Source organism: Echeneis naucrates, chromosome 3, assembly GCF_900963305.1.
Source record: "Echeneis naucrates chromosome 3, fEcheNa1.1, whole genome shotgun sequence".
NCBI classification, from domain to species: Eukaryota; Metazoa; Chordata; class Actinopteri; order Carangiformes; family Echeneidae; genus Echeneis; species Echeneis naucrates.
In genome coordinates, this window is record NC_042513.1 from 15,712,384 (window position 1) to 15,730,824 (window position 18,441).

Consider the following 18,441-nt stretch of genomic DNA (forward strand, 5'->3'; position numbering starts at 1 on the left):
CCCTTCAGGTTTAAAGAGCCAAAGTATCAAAAGTTATTCTTTCATATTTTATCACAAATTGCAATTGAGACAGCACTCTCATTGATTTACTGACTGGCTAGTAAGTGTCAGAAGAAGAAGAGATAGCAGATTGTCATTAAAACAAATTATTCTCAACTACAATTCTGAATTAACAACAAATGTGAATTAATTCAGAAAATCATTCTCTGGATGTTTGGATCTTCAGTTCTCAGAGAAAATAGCTGAGAAAATGTTCGAAAGGCATCAAACCAGGAAAAGCAGATGGCAACAACTCTCATGATCCCACACTGTTACATTGGGCCACTAAACACCAGCTTTCTTTATCATTCTGAGAGAAAGATCTCAAGAGGAAGAAGTCTGTTCCCTTCTCATCATTAATGCCTGTTAATTTAACTTCAATAAAAAAAAAAAATGAAAAAAATCTTGATTATTGAAATGTGTTTGTTGGTAAGAAAAGAAAGAAAGCCAGCATCCATCCATCAGCAGGATGGGATAGGATAGAAGGTTTTCATGGGGCTTCATTATAAGACTGAATCAAAAAGTGTGAGCAACGATGAAAAACTCTGAAGTACTGAAAGAGACACTGAAACTTTCATGGATGTGTGGGGAGACAGTGAACTAGGACCGTAACAGCAACATGACCCCCCCACCCCCTCGAACCTTTATCACAGGCTGCCTACTATGTGTACTATATGGATGGAAAACTTCAGCAGACAGCTCCACTCCCATTTGCTCTCATTCCACAATGAGACCAACTCTAACAGTAAAACAGTGAGTCCTGCAGGACGACCCACTTGAGCCCTTCTGAGCAAATTTCTCTGAAAACTGTTCTGTTCTGCCTCCGTTTCTGTGGTTCGTGTTTCTCTTGCTGCTTCCTGACTGGACAAATATGATAATTATTTCTTTAAAGTATTTAACTGATCAAATATGCAGTAAATGGAAAAAATACCCTAAATGAAATCACCTCTCTGATAATCATCATCATCATCATGTCTACCATTGGTTTGGGAGCTAGTGTTTGAAGCCTCTTGTTTCTAATTTGATTGTTACCATCTTGGTTTTTTTCAAACATGAAGGAACCATATTTGGAGGAGAAGGTGGAGCTGAGGAGGAGTGAGGATGAATCTAACCTGCTCTGATACCTATCCTGATTGGGTAGTACAGTCTGTCAATTACATGCTAATGCATACCCTGCATCCTCAAAGCTAAAGCCTGTACGCACTGTACTATACATATCACCCTTTGCATAGTAAGGATTTATTGCCATTTTGCTAATGGCTAATGTTACGCTCTTAGAGATCACTTCTGCTCTGCTCTAAAATAGTAGCTGGCGGTGGCTGCATTATGCAACTTATGGATTTAGAGTAGCAGCTGTGTCTCAATTCAGGGCCTTCATCCTTAGGAAGACCTGGTCTGCACATGCGCACACACCTGCGCATGCCTGCATACTTTTACCCACACATAAAAAGAAGCAGGCAGTACTTGAAACATTGAGCTGATCTGCATCTAAAACTGGGGGCTGGGTGATAGGGAAACTAAGCGTGTGTGTGTTTCCCCCTTGTAGGAAGTTGGAATACATCAATGCATGATTTTTATTCTGATGACTCAGAATGGACACACACACACACACACACACACACACACACACACACACACACGGTCAGCTTCACTCATCCTGTTCAGTGATGCTGCAGACGCCACTGACTGACAGATGAATCTCACAGCAGCAGTTCAGGTCACTCAAAGAGAAGTCACAAGACTGAGCCACTGTCAGCCAATGGCCAACCAGAAATAGATAAGCTTCTGATGCTGCACAGAGGAGGACACTAATGGATGGTTCATGGTATTAACTACCACTCTGCCCTAATGGCACAGATCCAGACTGCTGACGAAGCAGCGACAGCCACAAAACCTACGTCTGAATCGCACCCAGAGCTCACGCCCACTCGCCCTGACACACTCAGTTTGGTCTTCTGGATTTTTGTACTTGATTTTCTTTGTGCTCAAAGTTAAAAGTTAAATAGTCAGTTCTCACAGGGACACACAAAGAAGACATAGCATCTAATCATGGAGATATTTTTTCCTGCTGTGAAGATATCCGTCTCTGGAGGATCAACAGATTTCCCCAATTCTATCAATAATACTAATAATCATCACTTATATTGGCCCAATACTTTTATTGCTCCTGACTCGTCTTATTACCAAATGATACAAATAAATTCTCATTTATGTGTCACATGGAACCCATCTGTTGTAGCTCCTGAGGTAAAACCCTCCTACAGCATCTACAGGCCTTCTTCATTTCCCATTCAAATGTAGTTAACCTGCCAGATCTCTAAAGTTTGGAAGAAATCAGGGGGAAAAAAAAAAAAAAAACTTTCAAATACAGGTATAGCTGTAATCTGCTTCAAACCACTTTAGAAGTTCAAATAATTTTGGTTTTTGCTGCTCACTGACAAACTGGACATGTGTTGGTGGGATGATGACTAGTGAAGCCAGCTTTGTGTGCCAGAGGAAAAAACATGGAGACAGTAAAGTTCCCATAAAGACAGAGAGAAGCAGCACAGGCTATTGCAAATCCTTTATATAATAATGGACTCAATGGATGAGAGGATTGATTAGGCAAAGCAAATATGTCCCCTCCCAAAATTTGGCTCATGGTGAACATGGTCATCAAGCTCCACCTTGAGAGAAACTTGAGGGTCGAGCTGCCTCACAGCCTCAAAAGTGGAGGGTGATTAAACTTAAGACTTAAGACTCCAGGCTCAGACTGCCTTGTTTGTCGTGGCTCTGTGGTCTGACTGTCAGCCCCTTCCCCTGAAGGCCTCGTCCCTTCCCCATTACCTGACGTCCTCCCCTCTCCAGAAAACTGCACTTCATAGGCTCTGTCTCCTGAGTCTCTGCTAAGCTTTGCTCTTAAAAGCTGCATTATCACTGTGTACACAGTAAGGCACAACATGTTCGCGGTTGCTAAGCGACAGTTGCTGCATGATACCACTGGAGGTGGGAGTGGTGCTGAGAATGTCATCAGTGCTGGGAGAGGAGGGGGAGGCTGGCTGTGGACTGTACCATTCATCATTAAATGGGGACTTAATTTGACACTGAGCATTTTTGTCAATGGGGAACTTTGGCACATTTCAAATCAGTTTTCTCTCATTTTTTTGTGTGCTCATCCGAAAAGTTTCATACTATAATTTTGACAGGAGGCCTTGTTGTGCTTGTTTTAAAATAAAAGTAGCTCCCTGAGCACTGTGGGCATGCTGCTGTTTGTGTGGTCTATCTATAAATGAATTATTTATAGGAAACTAAGCTTTCACTCCACTGTTATTTTAAGACAAATGCCATGTGACCCAAGTGTGTTATCCATTGGCATGTACATCGATTTGTTCCAGCTGTATCATGTTTGAGACATTCCTAATTTTCACTAAAGGGTATTGATTTGTGGCCACGTGTAGTGATTGAATGGCAGAGGGGAGCTGCTAACAGTATGAGTGGGGTTGGAGTGTTTTCCATCTTTCTATATTTGTTAAACCCTCCCACTGCTTTTCAGGGGTGCCCACAACAAACAAATCAATGCCTAGTATAATACCAACATCACCTTGAAGAGGTGCAAACATGTCACTTGCCTTGTCATGTCAGACAAAAGTCGATCTGAGGTGGAACATGAACTATGGGACTCAATCAAGCTGCAGATGCTGTTGGATGTGAGAAGAAATCAAGAAATTGAAGTCTTTTCATGTCCTCTGATAAATTCACGTTATTTCATTTTGTTGGCATATTTTAGTCAGATTTTGTCTGCCTGTATATGGAAATGGTATCACCACATAAAGTTGAATTTAGAGCACCATTAGTATTTACTTGTGAATTAAGTCCAGTAATATTCACTCTTCCTCTCTCATTCTCGTACGTCCAGCTCTGCTTGTCTCCACCAATGCCTGAGATTATCGTGCTGCTCTTCAGCTGCTAAAGGCTCATGTGTTCACCAGTTTGGTGCTACCTTATCTGTCTGATGTTTGATGCCAGGCAGGCCGCGGACAGTGGATTCAGAGCTGACTGACGGAAGGTTGCTGGCCATCATAATGATCACTTACAAATTTCACAATGTCATTTCATCCATTGTTGATGTAAATGTGTATTGAGTGGGGCAGTCTAAAGGTAGACGTTAATACAGCTGATGGGATGACTTTTTTCATCGGATTTAATGTGTAAATGTTTTTATGCCTGTCATTGGTCTTTCATATTACCCAGCACAGATTTTTTTTATTGTTTACATACAATGACAATATAGTCCATCTATTTGCCTTAAAGGACCATATAGTCTTAAGGTTGACTTCCATGTGATTAGGTCAAGGCTCTACATTAATACTTTGTACAACTGACCACTTTTAAAACATCTAACAGTTATTTCTGCTTTCATTATGTCCCCACATTGATTTCTGTCTCTTAGTAACTACTCTAAGAGACTCTAAGTTTTCATATGCAAGTGTCATCTGTATTTCTTTTATACACAACAGTACAATAGTAGTACAGTAGGTTATGTTGATCCTATGAAGGTCAATTTAGGAAGTCTGAACTGGTCATTACTTCACAAATGAGCTTAAATCTATTTTTGGGGAGGATGGCTAATGAATGCTGTTATTTCAGCTGGAGTTGCACTTTGCACAAGGATGACATTCACCAAACATCCATGCAGTCTGAAGGTAGAGGTGACTTCTGTGGCTCTGTAATGTCATAGCAACATCCACTGGCACCCCCCACTGTTAAAATATTGCTGGATTTGTTTGCTGTCGTTTTTGTTGTTGTTTACCTGACACACACACACACACACACACACACACACACACACACACACACACACACACACACACACACACACACACACACACTCAGAAGAATCAGAGGAAAGACTACTCATATGGTTTTGATTCTTGAAAACACTACTGTATCTTATGGATTTCAGCACTTCAGATAAAACATTGGACAGCTTAAGACATAGAATTTAAACATTAAAAAAATTGCATTTATGCACATTTTTGGTGGTATCATTGGTGGTTAAAGACAGATTACAAGAATAAGGCCCAGGACAGTATTTCTAAATTACACACAAAGACCATCAGTAGCCACACTGAGCAACTGGGAAGGTCTTCTTCTTCTGCGAGTCTACACCTCCATTCTCACTCCTGGGCTAAGATTATATTGACAGAGGTATAAAACCTTTTGGGTTTGGCTTCAAAACTTTTGAAAACAGGAAACCTTTTTGCATACAGATTACATTCAAGAGGGCAAGATCAAGTATCAAGATCAAAAAAAAAAAAAAAAAAACACCTTCCAAAACCTTGGAAATTGATTCCTGAGGATAAATGATTTCCTCAATCAGCCAGGTATATGGTTTTCTAATTTAGGAAAACCTAACTCAAACAGGAGCAAACAGCACATTGGTTTGGGAGTATTTTCACCTGTGGATGAACACTCATGTGGTACTCCAGTGAGTATTTACAGTGAGTATTTAACAGCAGGGTCAAATAACCCACAAAGTCCATGTTCCTCTTAATGAAGCAAACAAAGAAATTAAGCAAACGACATCCTTTAAACCCACAAACCAATAAGTGCAGTTTTCTGAAACACAGAGCATTTTTTAATAAGCCAACAACCTGTCATGTTTGGCCCTCTAACCCTCCAGTCACCCACGCTGCCACCCGCCAGACTGGCCACCCAGTGGAGCTTAAATGGGTCAAGGGCAATATTCCTCTCTTCCTGTAAAGAGCACAGACACTTGTCTCTGTCACCAAACAGCAGCTTTTCTCTGCTATATTTCACATCTTGCTAAGGTTATCTGCCTTAAGGAATGGCAGACTGCAAGTGGACCCAGACAAGTTGAAATCCAAAAAGATAAATGTCTTGTGTATTTTTGGAAAGATTCTGCCAGGGAAATAGAGCAGAGGCCCTTTTTTCAATTCTAAACACAGACCAAAATTTGAAGCTCCAATTTCTGCAGATTGAAAATATATTTAAATTCAAATCCATTTTAAAATTTAAAGCAGGAGAAATGTTAAATGAGGACAAGATGCACCTGAAGATGAATACTTCCTGTAGAAATATTGAAAACTGTATTTTGCTTTTTGGTATTGATGTTATTTATTTTTAGCACTGGATATCAACATAAACACAGATGCCTTTTATTTTACCTCAGAACTCAAAGCTTGCGCACAGTTGCTGGGATATGAGCTTTTTTTTTTTTTGTTTGTTTTTAGAGGTAGAGTCAGTAAGGTGAGCTGCCTGCTGCATGGCGATGAGAGGCCCACCCCTCCTTCCTCTTTAAGAGCTTTTGGAGAAAGAAATTGTGAAGACCGCTTGTGCTAGTTCACTGCACAACTGACAGTTGTGTGCTGTGTTGTTGTCCTCAGAGAGATGCAGAGAGGCAGAGATCTGACAGAAGGGCAAGCGCAGACACACATGCCCCCCCCACACACACACACCTGAATGCACAGGGAGGCAGATGGATTTGTATGTTACACTGGTCACATATCCCTCTCTTGGCTAAGGTTGTATGTTATATAAGAGAGTAAGTGCTTTACTCCATCTACCCCATCTCTCACACACACACACACACACACACACACTCACACTCACACACACACACACTCACACTCACACACACACAATCAGAAGAATCAGAGGAAAGACTACTCATATGGTTTTGATTCTTGAAAACACTACTGTATCTTATGGATTTCAGCACTTCAGATAAAACATTGGACAGCTTAAGACATAGAATTTAAACATTAAAAAAAATTGCATTTATGCACATTTTTGGTGGTATCATTGGTGGTTAAAGACAGATTACAAGAATAAGGCCCAGGACAGTATTTCTAAATTACACACAAAGACCATCAGTAGCCACACTGAGCAACTGGGAAGGTCTTCTTCTTCTGCGAGTCTACACCTCCATTCTCACTCCTGGGCTAAGATTATATTGACAGAGGTATAAAACCTTTTGGGTTTGGCTTCAAAACTTTTGAAAACAGGAAACCTTTTTGCATACAGATTACATTCAAGACTGCAGCCAACAGTTCACACTGTATCTGACAGCTATTACTGTCATTCAAAATTCAAACATCTGTATCTGATTTTTCACAATTACTACTAAAGAGAATGAGCAGAACTCTTGATCAGGTAATGATAGAAACTGCAAACTAGCCCCAGCGCAACACAAATATGTGTGAAGCTTTCTGTGTTGAAGATTGCTTTGGTTAATATGGTTTACAGGGTTTTTAATCGATGAAATAATGACCTGATTTCTTTTTCCTTGTTTCATCAGCTTCTATATCAGTGAACAGTCTTTATTGAATGATGGACAAATAGCTGAGATTGTGCTGATTTGGAATATGTGGAGATTAGCTGATGTTATTAAAAATGACAGTCTTACAAGAAAAAATGCAAAGGGATGAAAAAAAAAGCAAACAAACAAAAAAAAAAAAAAAACAGAAGAGACACCCCAAAGGTTAAAACACCGGTATGACGACTGACCAACCACTGTGACAGTGACAGTGCCCAAAAAGGACACAAAACAGTTGTACTTTATCTGAGAGGAGAGAAATTAGTCTATATCACAAGAGTCATGGCCTTTCTTTGTCTACATTATCAATAACAAACTTGTCTCTTCCTGTGACAAACGTAGCAGCTCACCCAACATCAACAAGCTTCGTCATTATAAAGCGCTGACTGCTGAGGCACAGCAGTTACTGATGGAGACTGCGACAAGCACCCACTTAAACACATTTAGAGAAATGATCTGAGTGACTGTGTATGTGTACTAAATGCATGCGTGCATCCTCATGCCAAGATGTAAGAAGCAATAAAAGATTGATGCTTAGCCAAGCCCTAAATCATGCATGCAAATGGATATGCTCTGCTAATGTACAGTAGAACGGAAACAGGGCTTACGTGTGTGTGCACATACACACACGCATATATAAAGAATTCTAAAAAATAGATCAGCCTGAAATGCTAATACACAATTTCTCATCACTGAAGTCTCATAAAGGCTGAGTTTTTGATTTGTTGCTCAACCCATGATCTGATAATCAGCCAGTATCTATCATCCTTGTGTTTTCAAGCAGAAGACAGAGGAGGCTTCAGTGTGGGGCTACGCATGAGCAATGTACATGTATCCGGAAATAATTAAGCCATTCACAGGTATAACACCTCCTCCTTCACAGGTGACAGACATAAGGAGATGAAGGAGATGTCAGCAAAATCTGGAATCTCTTCACTGGGAAGCAGCTCAGCAGATGAATACTGCAGGTCATCTGTAAAGGGATCATATACGAGAAACACCAGGCTGCCATGGTAACAGAATCAGCACTTTGTTATGGCAACTCCAGGGCCAAATCGGCATCTGTAACACAGACCACCACATTTTTAGCTTTTCTGCCATCTCAACTGTCCCCTTCTTCTACCACACTAATCAAATACTGACTTCATTTATGACCTATATTCATTTTGTTATCCTGTCGATTTCATTTAGAAATGTCTTTCTGGGAAAAAGGGGATGAGGTCCTCTGTTCTTATTGGTTCACTGGACCTCCAGAGAGAAATCTGAGAAAGAAGATGGAAAACTACTAACGCAGTGAACTTCCTTCCTTCACCTACTTCAATGCTTTTCCTTTCATAAATGATTGGCTCTCAGTTTCATGATTAACATTCTGCATTTAACTGACTGAGTTCACTGTCCATTCTTTCTCATTCACCTTTACAAAGTTGACGTACTCTTTAGATTTATATTGTATCCATACAAGTCTGATAGGTTTTATTTGTATTTCTTAATCTAATGAAGGGGAACTACTTAGATTGCCTTAGTTTAATTTTTACTTTCAAATTCTAGTTTCATTCCTGATTTAGCAGCCCATGAGCGAATTAATCAATTAAGCAGTTAATTTTAAGGGGGACACTTGCCCACTTGTCAGAGCATCATGGTTTCATGATATTTCCCTTCCATCCATCCTGACCCATTGCCCATTAGAGTAGTTCACCTTTGATCTGGAACTCATGCTTCACATAAATGGTTTTTGGTTTTTAAAAATCTTATGAACATCAAGACTTCAGATAAAACGTGGAAAAATACAAATATGGACCTTTAATTTTTTGACAAATATACAAGACTTTGAAAGGGGCCATTGTGCATTAAGTGCCGCTTTACATTTGATACCTGTGATAAGAAGTGTAACGTGGGATTGTTCTTACCAAATGACGTTCTAAAAAATGTTCTGCCTGAAACTGGAACAGGAAAAGGTCAAAATAAAAGCAGGAGCAATTGGACTCAGTGGGTGATATTCTGCTCAGGCTCATTAAAGAATATGAGCTATGCATGGCTAACTAGCTAGAGGCTGCACAGCTGCGAACGTGTCAAACTCTCTCAAACCCTTTGATACATTTTCCAAACACGTTCCTACTGCATCAGATGCATCAGCATTTCAACAGAAGACAGACTAGGCTGATTTAAAGGGGTCAACAAGAATTTGTGATAAAACAAATGAGGGTTAAAGAACAAAAAGGGGAGCAGGAGGAAGAGAATCAGACATGGATACAGTCCGCTCTCCTCATCTGATGCTCCATTTAGCAGAAAAACAAAATAAACCAATCCCCAGTGCAATGCTGCTTACAGACACAGTCGTTATGGAGTCACATAAGAACAGAGGGGAAAAAAGGGCAAGCTCAAAATAGACAATGTGCTTTTCCTCTAAGCAGCTGTGATGATTTGTAATGAGCGTGGCTACATCAGTGACTGAAATTCCTACAACAGTATTTAGCAAAAGATGTTTCCTCCAACACTTGAGCAAAACCTTTTTATTGTGAACCATCTCACTGAGAGACCAGAGTCATGTTAGCAAAGCACAGAGTAGCAGTCAGGATTATCTCAAGTTACTGTGACAAATACTGAGAAATAAAATACTGTAATCTTGCGCATCTGGGAAAAAAATAAATAAATCAGAGAAAATAAAAATAATTTGAAACCAAAACTCAAAAGAGCTGTAATAAAAATCTGTGAGTTTGCCCATTTACTTATAATTGTCCAGTCCCTACCATAAAAACCCATATTTCACGCTTCCACTTTGTGTAATTTGAGTTGTTGATTTCCATAAGGAAAAATGTTCAAGCTTTGTTTAAGAAATTATTAAAATATTTTCCAGTGTTTTATGTGAAGTGTTGACATCCATAACAGGATAAATTTGTGTTTTTAAGAACCAAAAACCATTTCTCCTCTCTCAGGTTTCTCTCTGGACCTCTACGGACAACAGGTCAGCCAGCCAATCAGAGGAACTGATCTGACCTTTACTGAGTTTCATTGGGATTTCTATAAGAATGGAGCAGGTTTTAGGAAGCTACTCAGAGAATCCAAATTCTGCAAGGGTGATTGTGGGTCCCAGTGGACTGGGCCTGGAGGCATGGCTGAGGGTGGTGACTGCTTTGTTGTAACATCATAAAGTCACAGAAGTCCTGACAGCTAGTTTTAAGGCTCAGTTTCTGAATACAGACAGAGCATTTCTCTGCAGACTGGGGACTTTGATACTTTCACAGTGTTAATACAGAACCTAGATTGGTTTTGTAATCAAAGACCAAATGGAGGTCCACTTCTACCTTTAGACTGTGAAGACCTGTAACATCTACCTTCAGACTGCATGGTGAATGTCATCCTTGTATAAAGTACAACTCCAGCTGAAACAGCAGCATTCATTAGCCGTCCTCCCCAAAAATAGATTTAAGCTCATTTCTGAAGCAATGACCAGTTCAGGCTTCCTAAATTGTGACTTTCATAGCATCAACATAACCTATTGTACTGAGCGTTGTGTATAAAAGAAATACAAATGGCAAATACATATGAAAACTTAAACAGGAGAGTAATTGCTAAGAGACAGAAATCAATGTGGGGACATATGTTTTAGAAACGGTCAGTTGTACAAAGTGTGCCAGGTGAAATTACATAAGACAGCTCTGAGCCTGCCTGGTACAGTGAGAGAGTGAGGAAGTAGGTACCCGGGACAATTCAGACAGAACGTAACCATTAACTGCAAAAAGCCAGACAATTTAAAGAGTGATTATTTTACATTGGGAAATGGAAGAATTACTCAATAACTTACAATACTTTATAGTCCTTTTCTTGATAAATTAAGGAAATATTTGATGTGAATTATTTTGTGTTATTTTATGAGCAACTGTCTATTGTGTGACATTTATAATTCGCCAAGGTTATGGTGTTTCTGATATGGAGCATTTGAGGAAACTTTAATTCTACAAGAAAACAAAAAAGCCTTAATGTAGGTTGTAATGTATAAGGCTGCTTTCTTGAGTGAGGATAGCATGTGAAAAAAAGATCCCAGTCCAGACTGCACTAAACAGGGGAGGGAGACCTCATGGTCTACACACAATTCAAAAATATTTTCTTCCATCCACAGGTCACTACCTATATCAAAGGTGGCATGAGTCAGCTGTTGCTGTAATTGCGTACAAACTAATGATTTGACAGTAAAGGTGCTCCTGTTTCAAACAAAGGGGGTTAGGTGGTTGTCCAAATGCACTGGAGTATTATGGCAAAATCTCATTCTGCCAAGTGTCTCCAACAATCTTAAGAGGCTTCAAGACGATTACCTGATTCCACATGCAAAGCACATTCAGGATTCAGACACTGACAACAGCCTCAAAGTGGACCAACAAATAGGATCTGCATGACCAACTATGCAAACAACCAGGATTAAAATACGTGGGAATACCAGCTCAAAGTGGAGCTCACTCAGCCCTCCCTCTGCAGAGGAAAAAAAAAGCTCTTACCTCGATGAGGAAGTCCCCTGTTCGGAGCCCCGCCTGCCAAGCCACGCCGCCCTCATCCACAGACTCCAGGTACTGCAGGGCGGGAAAGGCCGGTGTAGGAGTGAACTCCTCGATGGGTGTATCCGCTACAGGAAGGGACAGAAGACAAAATTAAAATTAAAGCAGAATATGTTAACATCAAACACACTTGCGATGAGTTAGATTTGAAGTTAAGTGTAAAAATGTATGTTGTATATTTAGCACAAGGAGATATGAATAACACCAGGTTCACTTCCTCGGCTGCCAAGCTGCTGCTGCTGCCGTAAGCATCATCTGAATGAATGCCAACATTAACAGTCGCACATTCAGTCCAACTAATCATAAATGGAAGATGTGAAGAGAATGTAGTCACTCACCTTCCCACCGTAATGAACTCCACAAATATGAAACACATTAGCTGATAAGCTTATTAATGTAGTGCCATTTGTTTTTATTACATCCATGGTGGGAGAACAAGGTTTGCACAGGGGATAACCATCTTGTAATAATTATTGTGTCAACTTTCCTCAGAACAAATTACCCCTGACAGAGACTGGCCAGCTTGCTGGAGACAAATGTGGATATACCATGGCTGTGGAAGTTAAGGTTTCGGGCAAACGGTTAGAATTTAACACAGCACAGAAGAGAAATCAGGCCCATCTCATTTTCTACTTGATGCTCAAGTTACGTGATTCATTTTGAGGAATTAAAAGGAGATTGGTATGAGAGATTAAATTTCAATTATTATTATTCAAGCATAAGGTTAAACATGGCTAACTGATATTTCTTCTTCTTTCACCTAACCAATATTGCAAAGATCAGAAACATCCTGTCTAAAGAGGATGCAGAAAAACTAGTCCATTCATTTGTTACTTCTTGACTAGAATTCTGTAATTCATTACTATCAGGATGTCCCAAGAACTTTCATAAAAGCCTTCAGTTGATTCACAATGCACTGCACGAATATTAACAGCAATTCGAAAAAGAGATGACATTTATCCTGTTTTAGCTTCTCTTCATTGGCTCCCAGTAAAATGTAGAATAGAATTTAAAATCCTTCTAACGTACCAAGCTCTTAATGACCAAGCTCCGGCATATCTCAGAGAGCTCATAATTCCTTACTGTCCCAGTAGGCCACTTCGCTCTCTGGATGTAGATTTAGTTGTTGTTCATAGAGTTTACAAGAGTAAATCTGGAAGTAAATCTTTCATCTATCAGGTTCCTCTTCTATGGAACCAACTCCCAGAATTGATGCGAGGGGCAGATGCTGTGGCAGCTTCCAAGTTCAGACTTAAAACCTTCCTTTATGACGAAGCCTACAGGTAAACATGAATGAGTTAATAAATCTCTCTTAGTTGTGCTGCCATAGGCCTAGAATGCTTGGATTGGACTCGGACTCTCTCTCTCTCTCTCTCTCTCTCATGTAGATTGTCCCATCTGTCTTCCTTCGTCCTGTCCCCGTCCTACAGGTGCCGAATTACTTCTGCTCCATGTTTCTGCTCAGTACTTGCTGCTGCAAGAGCTACCTTAACCATGATTACACACTATCGACTTCCCTCATGCACATTTAGAAGTAGAAGGTTGCATTAATCACTGTATGAGTTCTGTATTTTCCATGGCATCTTCGCTTCTCCTTTTCTTGTTCCTCCCCTCCAAGCTTACTCTCACTGAGTCTCACTGACTCTGCTTCTCTCCTGCCCAAGTGCCTACTCTTGGAGGGATATCTGGTTATTATTTGACATTTTTAACAACTCAGAGTTTGATTCATGTAAAGAGTTTGTTTTGATTTGGCACTATATAAATAAATTTGATTTGATTTTTGCTTTGATATTTAATGTACAAGAATGGCTGGGAGTTTATGTAACCTAATCTATTTGAATTTAATTTTAAAATTGACAGATGTTTTGTGAATTAAAAATAATGAAATGATAATGAATAGAGTGAGTAGAAAACAAAACAAATTATGCAATAACCTTGCCAAATTAAATGCAGTCTCTTGTTGACTGACGACTGGGTCACCAGCACAACCCAGCAGTTTTAAGAGTGATACTGGCAGCTCACAACTGACCCTGCTGCAACAGGGAGGCCAAACAATGCTAAAGAGTTGTTTTCATTTTAATTATAATGATCAACTGCTAAGTACTGGAGAGAAAACAATAAAGCCTACTGTACATACTGATCAGCAATAACATTATGACCACCTGTCTAATACTATGTAGGTCTCTTATGCCAACAAAACAGCTCTGACCCTTTGAGGCCTGGACTCCTCTAGACCTCTGAAGCTGAGCTGTGGTATCTGGAACAAGATGTTAGCAGTAGATCCTTTAGGATCTAGAAATTGTGAAGTGGAGTCTACATGGATCAGACCTCACAGAGGATGAACTGAACTGAAATCAAATTAAATGAAGTCCTTCCTAAAATGTTTCCTGAATTATTTTGTGGCAGTATGCCAAGGAGCGTTATCCAGCTGTCTTTAGGGAATACTGTTTCCATGAAGGGCTGGACTTTGTCTGATTAATATTTAGGTTTGTGACGCAAAGTATACCAGCAGAACACTGTCGGAAGCATCACACTGTCTCAACCAGCTGCTCTTTTAAAAAAGCCCATGCTGGCACCATGTCTTGTCCAGGTAAGGAATATTCTCACTCCATCAATATGAAGTTAAAAAAACACTTCATCCATCAGACCAGACCATCTTCTTCTGTTCTGTGGTGCAGATCCAATGCTTTTGATGATGGAAAAGGGTCAGCACCCTGACCCTGGTCTGCAGCTGCACAGCCCCATACACAAAATATGATCGTCTTCACCTTTCTATCAGAACCAGCATAAACCTCCTCAGCAGTGTGATGGCCAGACAACATGGCGCAGACTTTGTTCCCACGACCATCAAAAAGCCGTGGCCGCCACGGCCTGTGCTTTAGTGGTTTTCCTTCCTTGGATCACTTCTGGTAAGTCCAGACCTCTGCAGACCAGGGACATCCCACAGAGCTGCCATGTTGGAGATGCTCTGATTTAGCGGTCTACAAATCATTTGGTCCTTGTCAAAGTTGCTCATATCCTCACACGTCACCATTTTCAACACATCAACTTTAGGATTAAATGTTCACCTGCTGCCTAATATCGCCCACATACTGACAGCTACCATGTTAATAAGGTCTTAATATCATGACGTTTGGTGTATGTGCACCTATACATATTGCAAACAAAATGAAATGCAGTACATTAAAGTGGATCTGGGTATTCTGTAAAATGATCTGATACCTTGCTTTTTGAAATCATTATTTTAGGGACTATGTGTCTTAACTCTTTCTTTGTATTTCATTTTGTCTGAACACATAGCAGCTGCACACCATCCAGAGAAGATTCGTTTCAGAGGAAGTTTCTTGTCGAAGGAGGGAATTTGACTCAAAGTTTGATACTGACTTCTCTGGAATGTGCTCCTTCCTGGCCTTATTAGTTGAAATGAGGTTGATGAATGTGTCAAAGATAAATATGGTGCAGAATGAAAAAGTTCAAAACATTATGCATAAAAAAAACAAAACATGATGCAAATGCAATGATTCCCCCTAATATTTTAACTTTTCAGCATTAGTCTGTACCGTACTACCACCCCTCTTCCAAACAAACACAGCCACAGCCCAACCTCCCTCCCTTGCTCTTGGGGAGGTTACAAACCATTGCAGCTGCTGGAAACCAGAAGTGACAAGTGACACTTCCTATAACTCACCCTGCTACTGGAAAACACAGTCCAGGAGCATGGATAAGGGTTTCATGTGGGTATTAACATGACTGTGATGACTGTTTCTTTAGGTGTCGGCCGTGTGTGTGTGTGTGTGTGTGTGAGAGAGAGGGGGGGGGGGGGGGGGGGGGATAGGGAGAGTAAAGAAAAAATAAAAAAAACCCTAAAACAACCTCAAACAGGCCAACAGGCAGAAACGCAGAGAGCAAAAGAGGATGTGAGCTTATGTGACAGCTCAAGCATCAGTGCATGTGTGTGCAGTGCAGGATAAGCCCGGCTGGGTCAGTTTCCCCGGGGTGATGGCAGTGTGTGTCAGAATGACTAGAACATTCCTCTTGTTTTTCCAAACCGCTCCATCTTTCTGTATGTGTCTTATAGGGGGGTGGGTGAATATACTAAATTTACCTCTCGACAGCAACCATGGCGTAGACCAATTGAGCTGCACTGCACAGTTGTGGAATGCAACGTGGATTATGATATGGCAAGAATCGCCATAGAAACTGATGCAGCAGCTCAAACTGGCTATTTTTAGACCCAATCTCGTGGCTTGGTGAAATTTCAAACTGCCTGGATAGGCCACTGGTATCACTACAACTCATGATGTGGTGGGAAGGAGGATGACGGCGGGTGCTGCAGGTGCAGCATGTCATAGAAGGGGCTGTGCAGATTTCTTTTCCCAAAATAAAAGCACTTCTTTTTCCTCTCTTTACCCTTTGGACTAGTGATGTCATGTTAAAAGTCTTTACAATTAAGGGTGGGAAAACACATGACACACCACTATACAGAGGTGGGGACAAGTTTGGAAGGTTTCACAACAACAAGTCATCACAACTTATCTGGACAGCCTGCTGTGTTTGTTGCCTGATGTGCATGGGGCTTCCAGGGAGGGTGCAGTGAAGTTACCATTTTACACATTTTCACAGGAACAAGAGACAGACTGCACAAAGTTTGGCTGCATTTTGCACAAAAGGTCCATGCAACACGTCAGTCGGCACACATTTGCACAGAAGTGTCTGATGGCTCCTACCTTTGGCCCCTCGCAGGACGAAGCCAAACCCCTCATTCTCCTTCTTCTGGAGCACCACCGTCTTCTCGTCCACCACGCAGTCACTGTGGAGGAGATGCCGAGCAGAGCGCCCGTTAGCACAGCCCATCATCCGCAGCATGGTCACGGACGCCCTGCCCGAGTGGAGGTTCATGCTGCCGGAGGAGAGCTAGTCCGGCCAGGGCAGGCCAGGGCAACCCCGACCCCCCCACCGCCGCCGCCGCCGCCGCCGCCTGTGTCTCTATCAAACGGTATGACAGCGGCCCCGGCAGCCCGGCATCTCCAGAAAAGAGACGACGACAAAAAAAAAAAAAAAAAAAGGGGGGGGGGGGGGGATATAACGGAGACTACCACGATAGAGACGCGCCCCCGTCCCCCCTCCTTGTTACTCCCTTGCAGAGACGCGGGGTCGGCAGCGCGGTTACCCCCGCCGCTGCTGCGGAGGCTCCGGCCGGCGGGGTGGGAGCGCTGCGAAGTCGGGGAGAAGCGACATCGGGCTGGTGGTCGTAGCGGCTAATGGCTCATGGTGAGGCGGGGAGATCGGCTGAAGCCCGCCGGGTTGGGGGTGGAGGGTGGAGGGAAAGAGAGCGAGAGGGAGGGAGGGAGGCAGCAGAGGCTCGCTGTGGATGGATGTCTAAGGTGTGCTGCGCTCCGCAATGTGCAATCACTGCTACAAGGAGGGTGTGTGTGTGTGTGTGTGTGTGTGTGTGTGTGTGTGTGTGTGTGTGGGTGGGTGTGTGGGTCAGCCTCAGAGCTGGGTCTCATCAGTGGCTGATTGATTATTGATAATCCTGCTGACATCCCTCAACTGAAGGCACTCACGTTTCTCTTGTCCTCACGGTCTCCCAGTCAATCTAAATCTGCTCTTTTAATTTTGACTGCATTTAAAATCAATCCAAATTCTTTTGTGTAAAAAAAAAAAAAAAAAAAAGTTAATTGAAATGTCTGAACTGCCGCCTGTATCCACACAAAAACGACTTCACACTGAAAGCTCTGAGGAGGAATGAAGGGTTGTTACAATACAATGTGTTTGAAAAGCAGATGGCTGTTGGAAGTAAATCATAAGCACATGCTGCCTAAAGGAGTAGCCCCAGTTGTGCCCTGGGGCAAATGCTTAGTGTTTGTGGCTGATCTTTTGAATCTGGGGCAGTTGTATATCAATCAACTCAAATATTTGCTTAAACTTCATCCATTTTAAGACGAAATTTCCAGTGATAATTGGGGGGGCATTAGTCAGGTGGGGTACACCATGGGCAGGCCACCAGGCCTTCCAAGAAAAGGAAATCATTCACTCTAATTTAGAGTCACCAATTAACCAAAACTCCTCCTAGAAAGGTTTTGAGTCTTAAACTGGCGCCACCCCCCTCCAAAACGCTGTCTTCGTCCCCTGGAATATCTGAGCATGAAATGGTACATTCCATCTCTTCCTTCCTGCAGTGATTGTGGCCAGGCCTGGTGTGGTGCCGTCTGGAGCAGAGCCGGCCATGAAAGCAGTTGGAAGTGAGGTGCATCTTAAAGGCCATGTTTGCTCATCAGGCCTGAGGGGGTTTGCATCGTTCAGATTATATTAGGTGCTTGGATTACACTGAATAGACACGTGGGATGAGAGAGAGAAAAAGACAGAGGGGAGGATAAAGAAGGAGAGAGAGGTGCAACTGCCATCCTAGCAACAGTTCCCTTAGCAACACAATCTGTCTAGAGAGTAAGGAGGCCTACACTGCTGATACACTGAAGGTTATCTCCCAGCATTCCCTTACACACACACACACACACACACACACACACACACACA

At 41.7% G+C, this 18,441-nt stretch overlaps 1 protein-coding gene across 1 annotated transcript in view; it reads right to left on the minus strand.

Moving 5' to 3' along the window:
- Window positions 1-18,441, minus strand: part of shank2b (SH3 and multiple ankyrin repeat domains 2b) — a 150,565-nt gene that overhangs the window by 22,678 nt on the left and 109,446 nt on the right. The window contains exons 15-16 of the mRNA XM_029497817.1: window positions 16,632-16,714; window positions 11,848-11,972 (exon numbers count right to left, since the gene is read on the minus strand). Of these exons, the coding sequence (XP_029353677.1) occupies window positions 11,848-11,972; window positions 16,632-16,714 (208 nt within the window). The remainder of the gene's footprint in view (window positions 1-11,847; window positions 11,973-16,631; window positions 16,715-18,441) is intronic.